The 16,958-nt window shown below is 43.8% G+C and overlaps 1 protein-coding gene across 5 annotated transcripts in view; it reads right to left on the reverse strand.

The window, feature by feature from the left end:
- The window catches only part of FAM193A (family with sequence similarity 193 member A), a 974,920-nt gene that overhangs the window by 49,620 nt on the left and 908,342 nt on the right, over positions 1–16,958 (reverse strand). For all 5 annotated transcript variants that reach the window (XM_069632109.1, XM_069632106.1, XM_069632108.1 and 2 more), the window contains one exon: positions 1,562–1,643. In XM_069632109.1, coding sequence (XP_069488210.1) covers positions 1,562–1,643 — 82 coding nt within the window. The remainder of the gene's footprint in view (positions 1–1,561; positions 1,644–16,958) is intronic.

Consider the following 16,958-nt stretch of genomic DNA (forward strand, 5'->3'; position numbering starts at 1 on the left):
CTAAACTGCACTCCAACATCAACAATACAATACACCAAACAATAACTGCGCACACCTCAGTGAACAGACCAGACCTGCATGAACCGATGAGGATCAACACAAATTCTCACTTAAAAGAAGTACACTAGGGAAGAGATCACCCCCACGAGACCATAACACACTAAGCTACCATTGCAGACATCGAGATCCACAACCTGCGCATCCACCTTAGGGAACATATGAGCTCCGTTCAAATAGACCGTACAGCAAAAAAATAAAAGAAAAACTAGAATCTCACATCATACACAACCCATAAATATGCACAGACCAAAACAGGACAAACTTGCACTGGTCGGCATGCTTCTAACAAATGCTTACCACAGCAGCTCTTAAAGGCCATGCATACCATAATAAATGCAGCAGTTGCGCTATATAAACCTATTAACACAACATTGTTATATCAGACCGGACACATTTCTTTCGGTACAGAAGCTCACATCTTCAAAATAGCATGCTCTAACTGCAAAATCACCCACTTCCACCATTAACTATGGAGGGAGGACATGACATATAGTGGATAAGTTGCTACCTTTGGACTTGCAAATCTGGGTTACAATACACGCATCAGCACATGATCAAAACATTGCAACTAAAATTATGAATGTGCGATTTAATGCAAATGAGTTATAACAAACTACACAGTGTGCCATAGAGAACAATCAATTGCACGTTTCCACAATAACAATGTGGTTTGCCCATGTTCAGCTCATCTGTACCTCACCTGATCGCTGTAAAGCATCTACAGTTTAATATGACCCACCTACAATGACAAGCTCACTATAAAGAACTTTGTCATCCACTGCGATAGAAGTAAATAGTAGACTCCTCCAGCTGCTCAGTGCCGGACAAACGATCTAAACCATGTTGCACGGTATAGTCTTCCCAAGGCAAGCACGTTGCACAAGAGTTATCCTCCTGGCATACTAGGTCTGCGCTGGAGCAAATACCCAAAAAAATGACTTTCTGCCTAGCTGAGAAATGGTATATCAACCACATTCATAATACCTAAAATAAAAAAGTCCACCGACTACAGATTCCAGTCTTCGAGCAGTCTAAACGCAGAAACCAGATCTAGAACTGCATTACTTTGTATAAAGAACGCACTTCCACCTAAAGAAAGGCCATCCGAACTATCTAATGGGCTGAAAAATATCATATTAATGCTTGCAACCATCATTACATAGTCAATGCCAACTACTCTGCCACTCTTCACCATATCAGATGTTGCAGACAATTCCTGTAGCTTTACGGATCCCATTTTTTGGGCTATTTCTGTGTGTGAGCAGACTCGGTTTCCTCTCCATTAAATAGCTTTATTAAAGTCTAATAGAGGTCTGATTTGCTTTGCACTGCAGCTCTCCAAATGTTTGGACTACAACTCCCATGATCCTTCACCATGGACTATGCTGGCTAGGGGTAATGGCAGCTGTAGCCAAAAGATCTGCAGAGCCAAAGTTTGTAGATCCCTACACTAAACACACCTCATACAGTAAATTAAACAAAACACATTCCGACCATTTACCTTTTAAAATATTCAACTTCCCTTTCAGTCTCATCCATTTCGACTGTGTCCAGGTCAATGTCTTTTGGAAGAAACACGTCATCTGTAAGAAAAAGAAATACATTTTCCTTGTATTTTCTCACAATCAAAGCATACATCAGTATCTTTGGGAGAGCCTGGAGCAAATGGAGAATATGGGGGCAAGAGGCAGTGTGCGCCCTCAAGAAATGGAAACCTCTGAAATGGGAATATAGCTTTGGAAGGTCACCAATGTCTTTGCTAAAGGGACAACGGCCATAAAGTTATTTAGTAACAAGAAATATATACGATACATTACTCATCGTAATCGGATTTCTGATGCTTGTATCTGCTTGAATTCACATGCTATGCATAGGCCGACATCTAGTGGTAGCCGCAGTGTATTACATTTTTTGTTTTTGAAACTCGAAAAGGGAGGTCGACAGGGCGTACCAGTAATACTCTTCCTAGTGTGACGTCCACTGTACCCATGGTCCTTCACACGTCTAGGTTCCTCAGATTGTTTTGTTTCTGACATGAGGTAGCATGCAGTGTAGCGCGAGTACAAATGTAATAAAGCAGATAAGAGCAGCTAAACGGCAGAATATGTCTATGCACCTTCAACTCCACAGTGGAGGAAGGGTGGGCGCATGTAAAATCTAAGCAGATACAAGAATCAGAAATATGATTACAGCTAGTAATGTATCCCTTCTGAGGCTTGTGGATCTGCTTAGATCACATGCTATGCATAGATTATAGAGCAGTAGTGGGTTGTGAGATGGTACAGCGGCAAATAGATGTTTTAGCACCACTTGTCCCACCTGTGAATCTGCCTTAGAATGTGTGGCAATGCAGTAGCGCGGAGTAAAAGTATGAATAAAGTTCCATGTAGCTGCTCTGCAAATGGTGTCCAGCAGGAAGTTTGCAATAAAGGCCAAAGTAGCTCCTATACCCCTGGTAAACTCTTGGTGTGAAAGGCAGAGTTCTGTTTGATAGAGAGTAGCAGAGCTGTACGCATTTCACTATCCATCTGGACATGGCCTTTTTTTAAACGTGTTCACCTTCCCTTCCAGGGGATATGGAGACAAACAGTTGGTCTGTTTTTCGTAGTTTTGTTTACCTGGTAAAGAACTGCCCTCCTTAAATCTAGTGTAAGGAGGTTTTTCTCAGCTGATCGAGGGGTTTTGAAAGAAAGCGTGTAGTTCAATGGACTGGTTGACATGGAACTTGGATATGAACTTAGGTGAAAACCCAGGGTGTGTTCGTAGTATCAACTTGCCTTTGTGGATAGCAAAGAAAGGGCCTTGCACTGACAAAGCTTGTAGTACACTGACTCTTCTTATGGAGGTGATGACCACCAGAAAAGCTCTTTTACAGGTTAGGTGTTTAAGACTGGATTTGTGCATAGGCTGAAGTGGGGGGGGGGCGGTGGGGGACCTATGAGCTTTGCGAGTACCACATTTAGATCCCACTCAGGAGGCGGGTTTGACTTTCCACCAGGACACCTTGCTTTGAGAAGTGGTGTACACGGAAAGATCTGCTAGGTGAAATTTAATGGAGTTGAATACTAGACCAGAGTCTAGTAAGTGGAGCTTGTAATGAAGAATGTGTGATGGAGCACATTCGATCGGGTTTACATTTTTTGACTGGCACCATATTACAAATCTTTACCATTTGTTAAAGGAACAGTGTCTGGTGTTGCCTCTGAGGATTTCCATACACCTTTGAGGTAGTTTTAAATGACCAAACTGACTTCAGGAGCCATGCTGTCAAGTTCATACATTGAGAATGTGGCTGTAACATTGCCCCCCCCCCCCATCCTTTAGGTGAGCATGTTGAAGGGGCACAGGAGTTTGATTGGATCGCACATCGCCAGTTTGCGCAGATGCAGAAACCAAGGTTGTCTCGCCCAGATAGGAGCAACCAGGATTATAGTTAATTGTTCCTGGTGCATCTTTTTCGCTATCCTGCTCAGTAGCTGTGTTGGGGGAAAAGCGTAAGGAAATTTCCCTGACCACCTCATCCACAGGGCGTTTCCGGTCAGGAAACCTGGATGCAAAGTCTGGGCATTGTGTATTTAGGCTTGTGGCGAAGTCGAACAGAGGATAGCCCCAGAGGGAAAATATATTGTCTGAAATTTATTTGCTGAGCTGCCACTCGTGCTCTTCGGGTAGAGGATCTCTGCTTAGTGAGTCTGCTAGAGAATTGAGTTCTCCTGGAATGTGTTGCGACACTAGGAACATGTTCCGCTTGATGCCCACTTCCACATTTTTTGGGCTAGCCTGGACAGACTTGGAGAGTGTGCGCATCCTTGCTTGTTTATGTAAATGGCAGTGGTGCGGTCTGTGAGGCCTAGTACTGTTTGGCCTGTTAGATGCACTTGAAAAGCTTGTAGGGCGTTGAGCACTGCTAGAAGCTCTAAGAGGTGTGTGTGATTTTGGGCTGTGAAATGGTGCCACAGGCCATGTGCACTGTGTGGTGAAGGTAATGGGCTCCCCACCCGGTGAGTGAAGAGTCTGTTGTGACAATAGCTTACACTGCAGGGTTGTGAAAATGTTTTCCTTTCAACAGATTTTCCTTTGTCCACCAGCGTAGCGCTTGAACTAGGGTTAGCGAAACAACCACTAGATCGTCCCACTGACCGCTTGCCTGTGACCACTGTTTTGCTAACCACTCTTGCATTGGGCGCATGCACAACCGTGCATGTGGAACCAGGTAAATCCATGAAGCCATCCTCCCGGGCAAGCGCTCTGCTTTGCGTACAGTTATTCTGCGACCGGCTAGTTTGACGGGAAGACTAGTCTCTCTTCTATCTTTATGACAGCTCTTAAGAATATTTTTGCTTTGCTTCAAACAAGACGATTTTTTTCTCGTTGATTTAGAACCCTTATTGTAACAGAAGATCGATCGTTCTTTGGGTCTTTTTGTTGCAAATTTGAGGGGATTCCCCAGTTATCAGCCAGTCGTCCAGATAAGGATACACTGGGATTGATTTCTGCATAGGTGCGCTGCCACTACCGCTAGTACCTTGGTGACTACCCTTGGAGCAGAGTCTATGCCGAAGGGTAGCTCCTTGAATTGGTAGTATTGAGTTGCTATTTTGTAGCGCAGGAATCATCTGTGCACTGGGAACATAGAAATATCAAAGTATGCATGTGTCATGTCCAAGGTTGCCATGTAGTCCCCCTGTTTTAGCAGTGGGATTACTTCCTGTAGCGTTGTCATGCAGAATTTCTGTGACTTGCCATAGGTATTCGCAGGGCGCAGGTCTAGGACAGGGCGTATTGTTAGGTCTTTCTTTGGCCCAAGGAAGTACAATGAATAAATACCCTTGTTTATCTGGTTTGCCGGGACGATTTCTATGGCGTCGTTTAGTAGCAATGATTGGACCTCTTCTAGCAGGATGCGCTGTTCTTCCTGTGTAGTTTGTCTTGGCGGGTGGCTGGTGTTTTTATTAGCTCTATGCAATAGCCTCTGCCACGGTGGAAAGTGCCCACTTGTCCGAAGTGATGCCCTCCCATGCGTGGGTTAAGTGAGAAATATGACCTACTGGAGAGGCATGCGAGGGGAGCTGTAGCGGGTGGACATTGCATAGGAGGGGTGGAGCCCCCTCTTGAGGTGGAGGAACTGCCTCTACTTCTGGACCTTCTGTGGCCCCTTTGAAAGTTTTGTTGGAGGACTGCTCCTGTGAGGGGACCCCAGGATGAACTCTGCCTGCCCTGGTTGTAGTTGGAGGACCACTGGGAGTTCTGTCATCTAACCCAACGTGTTTTTGAACCTCCTCTCTGTACAAAGGGTTTGTTTGTGAGTTGTCCCAGGGATTTGAGGGCGTCATATTCCCCCTTAGCGCTCTTCAGTGCGTCCTCGACCACTTTACCGAATAATGAGTGCGGCTCGATAGGCATGTTCAAAAAGGGTGGCTTGGGTCTCCAACTTGAAACCCGATTGACGTTGCCATGCATGGCGTTTGATGAGGGTATCTTCCGCCACAATTTGCCCCCCATTGTCTGCTGCGTCTAAGTTATTTTTAAGGATGCAACTTTTGTCTTCCTTTAGCAACTGTTTGTAAGAGCTGTGTCTTTAGGGGTTCTGGGCTAGAGCATTTGCTGTGAGATCTCATCCCACTTGTGGCAATTGTTATTGGACATTAGCGTAGTGTTTGCTATCCTCACTTGATAGGCAGCAGAGGAAGCTACTTTCCTGCCTAGAGTGTACAGTGTACATCTTTTTGCTCTTCTTGTCAGGAGGAGCTTCCGCAGAGGTTAAAGGTGTTCCTGCTCTCTTCCTTGTGGTGGTACTAATAGAGAGACATGCTTTAGCTGCCCCCTAATGTACAATGGGTCTGAAGGGACTGGTCTAAACATTTTTTCAATGCGTGGGTGGACTGTCATTGTCAGATCGGGGCTAAATAGAGAAGGCTGAATGCGCGTTTGGACAGATTGAAACAGTGGGAGGAACTGTGCTGAGGATTATTTATTTCCAAGGATGTCCTCTACAAAGCCTTTATCGACTTGGGCTACCTGGGTATCGATTTTAAAGTGTTCTGCAGCTTTTAAAAGGTGGTCATTATACTGCAGCTGGTAGTCCACCAGGGAATTAGCCACTGGTTGGTTGGTATGGTCTGGGGATTGGATGATGTATACATCATCATAGTCATAGTATTAATCTGTGTCCCTCATGTCACCTTGGTCTTCTGGGTCTGCTAATGAGCCACGGTGTTGGGAACCTTGAGTGTCGTAATAATATATGTCATCAGCCACATCTTGATAGTAGAGGTATTAGTTTGCGTTGCGTCCAGGCGGGCTCTTTTGGCTTCGGGCTACTTGTTAGCTCCTTCGCCTTGATGGGGCCCCTGGAGGTTGCTAAGTTTATCTAGGGGTGAATCAAAAAAAATTCAAACTAAACATTGTCCTCATGACCCCATCAAACTGTTCTGGGGTCCATTTGGATGAGCTTGGCAACACTGAGGGAACAGGTGCAGGCAGAGGCTCTGGAGCAAGGGGCTGTTTGTGATGCATTGCCCCTGAAAGGGTGGCTTTAGGGGGCAGAATAATCCCTATTCTTTGAACTTTGTGATTTTGAGGCTTGGGGCATCAAGGATTTGGAGTTCGACATCTGCTTTGAGAAGGGTTGTCAGAAACGTGTTTCTTAATTAAATCACTAATTTTCAAATTTTTAGCAGGGGCCGTCGATGTGTCTTTCGATGCACGGTTACCGGAACCAGATGACTTTCCTGATCTGGTTGTGGTGTCGGAAACAGACGTTGGCGTCTGTTTCGTCGGCCTATCGTGTGGTGATCGCGATGGCTCAGAGGACAGGGATTTATCGGACCTTCCCTTCGACACCACGTGTGGCTTATCGGTCGACGATGTGGTCGATAGTTGGCCACGGGGGATGTGTTTAGTGTGGTGTGTAATGGAGGTGCTTGAGACGCCGGGTGTTGTCTCCGTAGCAGAACCGCCAGCCTGCCTGTTGGGGTCAGGGGCTCGCATGCAGGAATCCATTGTGTCCCAATCACCCTCTGCACCACTTAGGATGCTGACATCGCTGGAGGTTCCCACGACATCCATGGCAGCCGCGACCTGCATGGCATGGTGGGCCCAGCGTTTAGTTTGCCAGTCCTTTAAAGTTTTTGGCCGAAACAGTTTGGAGGACTTGTACTGTTTTTCGGAGTGGTCCCTAGTGAGCAATGGTTACACACACTGAATCCGTCCAGGAAAACTTCCTGTTACAGGAAGGACAGAATTTAAAAGGTGTATTTTCTATAGTATGGAAGGATGGCAGCCCGGCGAAATACAAGGCAGTATAGGGGAACATGCATTCTCTCTCAAGTGAGATGGATTATGACCTCTCCCTACTGTATATGGCCGAGGCCCGATGGAGCCTAGGCACACTGCAAAGTTTATTGAGACGGGAGCTGTTTTCGTTGACGAATGGTCTTGTCCTCGAAAGCAGTCGTTAGATCTCTTACGGTGTACGGGCGTCGAAAGGACAAAGAAAGTCTAACTTTAAACTTTTTACAAGTAATGGCGTCAGCCAGAAGGAACTCCAAGATATGCGTCCGACTATGATGGCGGGAAAAAATAATCTGAGGGACGATGACACGTTAAGGACCATAGGTACAGTGGACATCACACTAGGGATATTATTACTGGCATGCCCTGTTGACGTCCCTTTTTTGAGCTGATCCACAAGCCTCAGAAATACATATATACACAATCCAAAAAAAACAAATGGGGCTGTCCATTGGCTAAAACACCTTAAACACGCAAAGAGAACAAATATATGTTATTTGGCATTTGTATAGCCACCTATTGCCATAGTTCATGGCGTCAAAGCACTTTTACCTGTCAGAGAGGCAACGGTAGAGAAGGACAGAACATTCAGTAGTGGCAGGGAGGAGCAAAGTAGATAGTTGGGATGAGGGTGAGGGATAGAAAAGGGGCTCAGGAAGGAATGAGAAGGAAAAGGTGGAAGAGCTATGTGTACAATTGGACCATATTTATAAGGGGACTGTATTGTATTCTATGGGGCACAACTAGAGAAGGTGTTCACTGCACCAGGGGGGCCGGTCTGGAATCTACTCACTGCATGGTGAGCTGGGGCATGTTGAAACCATGCCCAAGAAAACACTAATGGCAAAGCACTCCCATTTACTTTCCTAGGGCCCCCCAACAACATTTGGCAGAGGTTTTAAGACAGAAATCTGAATTTGCCGATTTGCCAACAGCTGCCCAAAAAGCTAGTAAAAAATGCTCACTTTTTTAGTTTTTCCCATTTCAAGGCATACATTAGTGTTCAAAAATTAATTTGTAGAGTTTGCTAATTAAAAGGTTCTTGATTAGCGAACAAGCCCATTTTGCTGTACTAATATGTTTAATGTCACTAGAAGTTATTTGTATCCAAGACATAAAAGAAGCAACAATACAGCATGTTTGTGTACCGCTGAAGTAAGACATTAGTGAGATGATTTGGGGCTTGCAACTTCTTTAAAATTCCACTACACCTGCAGTTTGAGTAACTTAGTTTATCTATTCTACCTAAGAGAAATGGCACTCGACCCATGGCAATGGTAGTAAAAAAATAGTGCATGTCACTACAAACTCACTTTGTTAGGCCCACTGCTGCCACCCAGGGACTAGCCCTGCAGAGTGAATCTTGTATTTGAAATGTATTGCAAACAAAGTAAATGTTAACTAAAAGTGTCAAACGTTCCCTGCAAATTGGACGCGGCCTTCATTAAATTTGCTCGAGTGAATAGACTTTGCGATCCCTGGATGAGTATGTAAAATGCAAAAGGTTAGCTGACAGTTTGACAGGCTCCCTCGCAGGTGCTAATATATACTGCAATTATAATCATCAAGCAAAGCAAGCTCTGGAGGCTAACAGTGTATGTTATTGGAGTAGATCTGTAGATGTACAGACTGGATCTAACGACAGTTATTTGCAGAAATATCAAGTTAGCTTTGTGTACTCATTATGTAAGAAGAAAGAAAGTAAAAGACTACACAGGGTGGATCACATAGCAGGAAGACAACCAGTCAGACTAGGAGGAAAAGTCTACTTAGCGGCCATCACACTTTCAGGCTAAGCAGCAGAGTGATAAGATCGAATATCAAGGAGTTTGGGGATTAGCTCATGGGTGGAGCATTAGTTTCAAAGATGTAGGCAACCAGCATGTCACAGAACTAGCTGTCTCATCAAAAGCATTTGGCCGTATGATCATTTACATTTTCAAAAGTGTTTGTGTCAATTTGATGCATCTTCCCAACAAAATGAAATATAGTTGACACTGAGATTTAGATACACTAACTTTTACTGTAAAGCATGGAGACAATGCAGTGTTTTACAGTAGCAATACTGTAATTAAGCATTATGTTACAACTAAAATTGTGAGGAATGGAATTGCCTGTCTTTCAAAAATAAAAAAAAAGTTAACGCATACTGGTCTTTGAAAGGATATAGTTAGCTTATTTATTTTGGTATTTATATAGCGTGCAACGCCCAGAGGCATCTAGGCGCTTTGACTTAAGAATATGGTTACAGTAAGTGCTTGAGGCAACAAGTTACAGTAGTTACGAACCAGGCAATAACATAGGGCCTCGGTAGTGCAAAAGAAAAAAATACATATTTGGAAAGCCTTGCTTCTTGTTGCAGGGAACTACATGGGGAGTACATATAGGGACATAGTAGGTGCATTGATTATATACCTAGGAATTCTTGCCTCTTATGCAGGGAACTGCGTCAGGTATGCCACATTAAGCCTGCTTAGGCACAGGGAGGTGGTGAGAGATAAGGCGTCAGAGAAGCCAAACATTGTAACAAATCACCTAGTAAACATGAGGGTATTAACGGCCAGTCAGGCAAAGTGACGGTAAATAATACATGTGGACAACAGTATAGGGCATGTGATTATGCTAAAAGGTGGGTCCAGGGAAGTCTAAAAGGGTCATGTACGATCAGTATAGGGCAGATAAGGCAAGCCATTGCTATGGCAGGCATGCAAGTCGTAGCAAAGATGGGCGGGCAGCATTAAAAATTACAACCTAGGTAGTTAGCCCTTTAGAAGAGGAGCAGAACACTTGACAGACAGGTTAGTGATGTTATGTGAGGGGGTGGATCACACGCCGATTCACAAGATGTGGATAGGAGCATACGACAGTCTAGGATACCTCGGTTAAGGCAATGAGATTATGCCATGGTTGTGTAGCTGTGTTCGTGGTCCCTCATGATGCACACGAGACAGGCAGCAGTAAGTACAACATAGTGTAGGGGAACACAGCGAGTTAAATGTCTGAGCAGAGGCAAATGTTAGTTGTACGAAGTAGGCAATGATCTAGTCTTTGGTGGCTCAGGTAGAGTTCCATGCTTTGAGGGTGATGAATGCAGAATATCAGCCGACTGCATGAGCACGCACAGAGGAAGGTAAGGTACAAATATCACGCGAGTAAGAGCCTAGGGTGTGTTAAGTGAAAAGCGCTCACATGAGAGCAGTGTGGGCAGCATGAAAGCTGTAAGGGTGCGTAATGGCCTGAAAAGGTACGGGATCAGAACGTGAGCACTTCTTACCTGGGGAATGGACAGAAGTAACCCAGGGTGCAAACAGGTGGTGAATAGCAGGCCGAAAGCATGTTAGCAAGGCGCCGAAAGCACGTTAGCAAGGCGCGGCAAGCCCTGGCAAGACAGGGAAAAGACATGGGGCCTTAAACGCAGGCCTTTGAAGCTGGGCCCAGCTTCAATCGGATAATAGCTTAATAAAAGTATTATCTTGATAACTTCTTGTTTGCAATTTTTGGAAAAATAAGAACACAATCTTGACTAGTACTCCTACACAGGTCTCTGGTACTTAAGAGTGGCGCAGAGGAGTACTGCTGCACTCTGTCAATGAGCCCCTTTGAACTTGCAGTGAACAGAGAAAAGAGGGTGGAGAGAGCCTTATGATATGCTATTTATAACGCACCTATACACAAGTGTTTGAAGGCGCAACGAGGCAAGGGAGGGAACAGAGGGAAGACAAAGACAATGATCTTACTAGGCCAGGTGACATTGAGATAGCGCAAGTGCAGGCGAGGGGGGCAGTGCAATACATATGATCAACAGTAAAAAATAAATAAGTAAAAACAAATAAAAACAATAGGTAAAAGTGCAGGGGTAAGTGCAGACAGTGCAGAGCCTTGTGGGCAAGAGAGGAATTCAGGGTGAGCTAGGTTTTCATTGAACAGGGATCTTAAATAGCTAGCTTTGCTACACAAGTGTTAATTTAATGAGTAACCCTGCAGAATTGCATAGCAACTTGCTATGCAACACTGCTTATTTTATGCCTTGCATTTATGTCATGGTTACCAAAACACTAGTGCTTAAGAACACCAAACTTGTCCATGGCTTAGCCGTGGTCAGACTTCTGATCCTTCCACAGTGTCATGGTGAGCCAAGCCATGTCGAAACTATGCCCAAGAAGACAGCATGAAGTGCCCCCTTTGTTTACTACCCTGAGCCACGAACGGCCAAGTGGTTCTTGTTGGGATGGCTCCACAAGGGCCGGAGCAGACTATTTCCATCTGGAGAGATGATGTTCGCCGTGCACATCTGTAAAAGCACCTCCCACTTCCTAGTTTCCCATTCAAATTGAAGGAAGAACCTGCACTGCTTATCCTCGGACCCAGTTTGGGCTGAAACAAGTCAGACATACTCTTCACAGACACCCTGATTCTACTCATACATACTGGCTATTAGCAATTCCCTGTGCAGTCTGAACTTTTCGCATCCCATCATAATGATCCACTGTTTCTGGGCTTCCGCCTTGCCCCATAATTCAGAGAGGTGACTCTGCCCATTATAAACTTCCATCCTTTCAAACCTGCATGGCCCACTTTTAGCAGATTCAAAATAGTTTCCTATCCATGTGCCAACTCTGCATTTCCCCCACATCTTTTACACTGAACCGCCCTTTGTACTTCATACAAATGCCTGCCCTTCCTGCTCGTATCCCATCTGCTTTGCCATTCTCCCTTAACTAAGCCTTTCACCACCACCTGAGCCTCAAATACACGCAAGGGGATCTTTATATCCACTACCACCCAAGTCGTAACCTCATATGCAGCCCAGTCCACCAACTCATTTCCCAATATCCAACAATGAGTGGGGATCCATGCCAACTCAATCTCCATCACTCCCACTGTGCATTTCTCCAGCTGCTGTCTAATGCGCAACACAATGTCTTTTCTATCGCAGTTACATTCCTGTATAGCTTGTAACGGCCAGATTCTATAGACTAGTACGCTGGAAGGAAATATAGGCACATTTAACTGAGGATGGGATTTCAGCCATTGTTTGAGAGCAGAAGCACAAGTCCGGCCTTCCTGGAGGTTCCCAAGTCCTGCTAGTGCCTTAAAGTAATGGCTTTATTGGTGTGTGAGGCAAGAATAATTTTAGGCGTAGGCTGTGTGTTTATGGGAGTTAATCTGCATAATCCCAACATTGACAAGACATCTCATACTGGACTGCAGTTACTGTATGCTGTTAATAGAGGGCATCCCATGTCTATCCTTCTGATTTGTTTTTGATTTTGATTTGTTAACTTATAATGCGCCAGAGCCCGCAGGCATCAGAGCGCAGAAAGAAGCACAAGAAAAGAGAAAGGAGGACATGACAACGAGAAATAGGACGGCAGTCATCTGACTTGAATTACTCATGATTGTTTTCAGCTCTTTCCTAAATCTCAGACTATTTTCTGTGCGCGTGGCTTTTGGAAGATTATTCCACAACATAGCGGCTTGGATGGTAAATGACTTTCTGGCCATGACTTCCCTTTTTTTAATGTGTTTAGGACGTTGATACCAATTGTTTTCTGGCAGCTTTAAAGGCGCTTGAAAATGAGACATTTAAAGCAAAACATTATAATGAAACCTCAACATAATATAATGACTTGTACAGCTAGAATAAAAGGAAACTAACATACCGCCACCACCACTCCTCCTCCCCCTCTGCGAAAGGAGTGAATGAGTACATATAGTAGCACTCCGTTACATTTGTGTCAACGTGCATTTAGCTTTGGGAAATGAACACTGACCGCTGCAGAACAAAACCTTACACAACACGTTTCTATAACTTCAAACATGACATGGCATAACATAACAGTGTAGCATACCAAATCTAACTTCAAAACCGGACATAGCATAAATAATGTAGTTCAGTGCAGGCATATAGCAAAACATAATATACTGAAAAAATGTCCAGAGGTTGTTTGTTTATTTTTAAAGGTATCAAAAATGTTGTTTATTGAGATAGATTATTTTCAAAATTGAATGAATCATTAATTAATCCACACACATTAAATTACATTAGCATTGCAGTAGAGCATAGGACACCAGATAATACAAACTTAACACAACCATAATTCATCAACAATCAACCCATCATTTGCAACTCAAATCAATCAACCTCATTCACTCACAGTAAAAAATTTGGACTAAAACTTTTAGTACAATCCATATGTGGTAGCTTTTCATAAATTAGCTCCACATAGACTTAAATGTTTCATTTCATCCACATAGAACGTGTATTAGCACAACAATCAACCAGAAATGTGCTCTATTCCACAGAGTGGGTACATTCAACAGAAAATGGTAAATCCCATCACCGGATGTTCTTCTCTACCGGTTTTGACGTTTTGGAAATAATCGAAATAACGTCTTCGTCAGGGGACACAATTGATACAATACTACCACTGACTCCCAATGTCATATGCTCTAAATAGTCAGACCCGTTAAGTGTGACTCAAGGGGATTCAACAGGATTTCTAAATCTCGAGAAACAAGACTGGAATTATTCCAGTGGTCGAACACTAGTACCCTAGTCCAGTGTGTGGGGTTTTCCTGCGCCTTATAGTGTGCATATAGCAAAACATGCCATTGTTGGGCATCCCAAACAAATAATGATGCAACCCAACAGAAACATGTCACACACATGCAATCCTTTAGGGAGTATTACTTTAAGAACGGGATTGATGGTGGAATTTAGGGCTACTGACTCCCAGATTGATATGATAGTTTATTTATATAGCGCCTATACACAATGTGTTTCAAAGCAATTAAGAGAGAAATCTGAATGAAACCCAAGGGATGAAAGATGACACCATGCAAAGCACTACTGTGCACAGCACCACCATACACTTCTGGAAAATAATGCTAGGCTCAATATTTGATTTGTCCAGTACATCTAAAGTAATGCTGATCTAGACTACTGCCCATGAATGGTGCAAGTCATAAGTGATTACAGGCTCAAAAGATGCACAATACAGGTAAAACAACTGTTCTAACAGAGGGATCCTACATTGAAGGGTGCAAGTGCTTCTGACTCCATGACGAGCTATTGTGACAGTTAGAATGTCATTTTTAATTTGTTTTAAAAGGAGTCTATTAAATTGAGATGGCCTATTTTCAGCAAATAAAATGATATAGTAAGACCGATTTATTTTCTTGTTCCAGATGACAAACCCTAAACCATGCCCCTTTGTGCTCCCTGCGTTCAACCGTGCACACATCCAACACTTGGTTCTTGCACTTCTCTCTGCCTTAGCACTTCCAGATTGTCCACCTAGTTTGCGAGGATGGCCCTTTAAACAAACATGTTCTGGCAAAGGAGCCTGCACACTTCAAGGGCACATCTGAGCGCATCTCGGGTCCATCAAACACCCATACACTGAGTAATTCTAGTACCATACCCCACAAATGTATTCGTAACATCCTTCATGGAAAATTGCTTGGCATCACAGATGGGTTTTAGTCAATTTTTCCAAATCACACTCATTTGATCCACTATCAATGATTCCACATGCACCCCTACTATCACAATCTGACATCCATCCCCTCACCCACATGTAACCTTCCAGTTGTTTGTCTGGTAGTTTCAATCCTACTCCCACCTATCCAATCACCTCTTTCTCCTCTTTCTGGCTCGCAGACCACGGTCTGGTTTATCCTGGACAAGGGCACAAGACGCCACTATGCGTAAAAGCCTTGGAGCCCTAAGACAACTACATTGGTAATTAGCGCTGTTGCATAAATGTGGAGTAAAACACCTAGAGTCTTTTATAGTAGGTTGGGTGTCTAATTCTTCTGGCTACACACCACTGCTAGTTGTTGTTCCGAAATGGAAATGCCCTTAACTGTAAAAAGCATTTTTGCAGCATGTATCGGTTTTAAAATGCACATGTTGTGAACAATTTACCATTTAGTGGTTGGTGCATAACATTTTATTTTGTGAATCTCAAATTTAGAAAATGTAGCTTAGTAACCTGATCCCTATACGACATCCATGCACCAACAATTCACTTGTCTGTAGATGCCACATACCTTATGGTCAGCATTTTGCATAAAATATCAAAAATGATGATTACAAAGGCGATATTGAAGATAAAAGCTATACAAGTCTAAAGGCATGCTCCAAAAATATGAGCAACATTCACGTTTACACTGTGAATCTGTCACATTAAAATGAGATGCACGGATTACAAAGAAGCCTTTTGGGAGGTGAGGTGTTAGGTTGGTACAGTATTAAAACCCATCTTTAGTATCTGAGAATCTGTTAATTTGTGTGCCAATTCAGTAATGCTTTGTAAATATAAAAATTGCACTCAAGTAGAAGATTTACAAATAGTAGGTACAATGGACAAGTATTTGTGCTTGTAGCTCATGTGAGGAGCCAGGAATGGGACACTGACAAAGAGACGATATGTTTGTGGTTTCAAACTTTTATTTAAAAGAAATGGGGGTTGGAAAATAGCTCCCTCTCTATTGTAGGAAGAATTTCCCTACCTCAACCAAAAACGAATGAGCCTGTCCATTGTCAAAATGTCCAACAAATGTATGTCCTATGCCTGTAATCCTATTCTGGTCCTGACACGCTAAATAAACGCCACAGTGCAAAAGGATACTTTATCTTGTTATTCACAAGTGATCAAATGTTCAGTTTAAACACAAAATTTCAAATCAACAAAAAGAGGGTTCCAATGAGCAATGTTCACACTTCAAGGAACAGCTTGCTTTCCCAGTTTCCTTGTGTCAATTTTACTAATTCAAAAAGAATAATCTAGTTCCAAGAGGATTACTCTCTCCCCCCCTTGGCAAAAAGAACAACGTCCTTAATAGTAGAGAACGGTTTCCTTCCCCCAGATTCCTTGCATCAGTCTCACCAGGTCAAAATGAAAAGTTATTCACTGTAGTGACTAACGTACTCCTAGTCCATAGTCCCTCCATACTTTAAGGGCGTCCCTCTCCAAGGACCGGACTGGACCCTTTTTTTCTCCAGAAAAATAGCAATTCCCCTTTAAATTGCAGGCGCGGCCACTGGTGTACCAACACCATTGTAGACCCGCCCTCCTGTGCCTGGCCTCAGTCCCAAAAATGTGCTATATGGCTAATCTAGCCTGACCCACTTATTTGGGGGATGGACGGAGGGTCGTATGGAGGAAAGGGGACTAGGATTAAGTTAGTCACTATCGTGAGTAACTTAATTACTCCTACTTCCCGTCCCATTTCCTCCATACTGCATGGGCAATGTCAACCGAAAAAGCCCCTGGGGCGGAGTGAGTGACTAACTTGCAAATAGATTCTTGAGGACAGCCTCTCCTAACTCAGCATCTGACCTGGCACCAACGTCCAAGCAATAGTGCTTGCAGAATACTGATGGGGCAGCCCATGTGGCTGCCTTACTGATGACCTGCCACAACACTTGCCTCTAAAAAGGCGACCGCCGCAGCCTGTGCTCTCACTGCGTACGCATGCATATTTGCCAGGCACAGATTCTTCTGAAGTTTGTAAGCCTCTGAAATGGCCTCCACCCTCCACCGGGGAATGGACGCTTTGGACGCTTTTGAACTCTCGGCTACAAGCTACCAAAA

This window comes from Ambystoma mexicanum, chromosome 6q (assembly GCF_040938575.1).
Source record: "Ambystoma mexicanum isolate Mex_15411 chromosome 6q, UKY_AmexF1_1, whole genome shotgun sequence".
NCBI lineage: Eukaryota > Metazoa > Chordata > Amphibia > Caudata > Ambystomatidae > Ambystoma > Ambystoma mexicanum.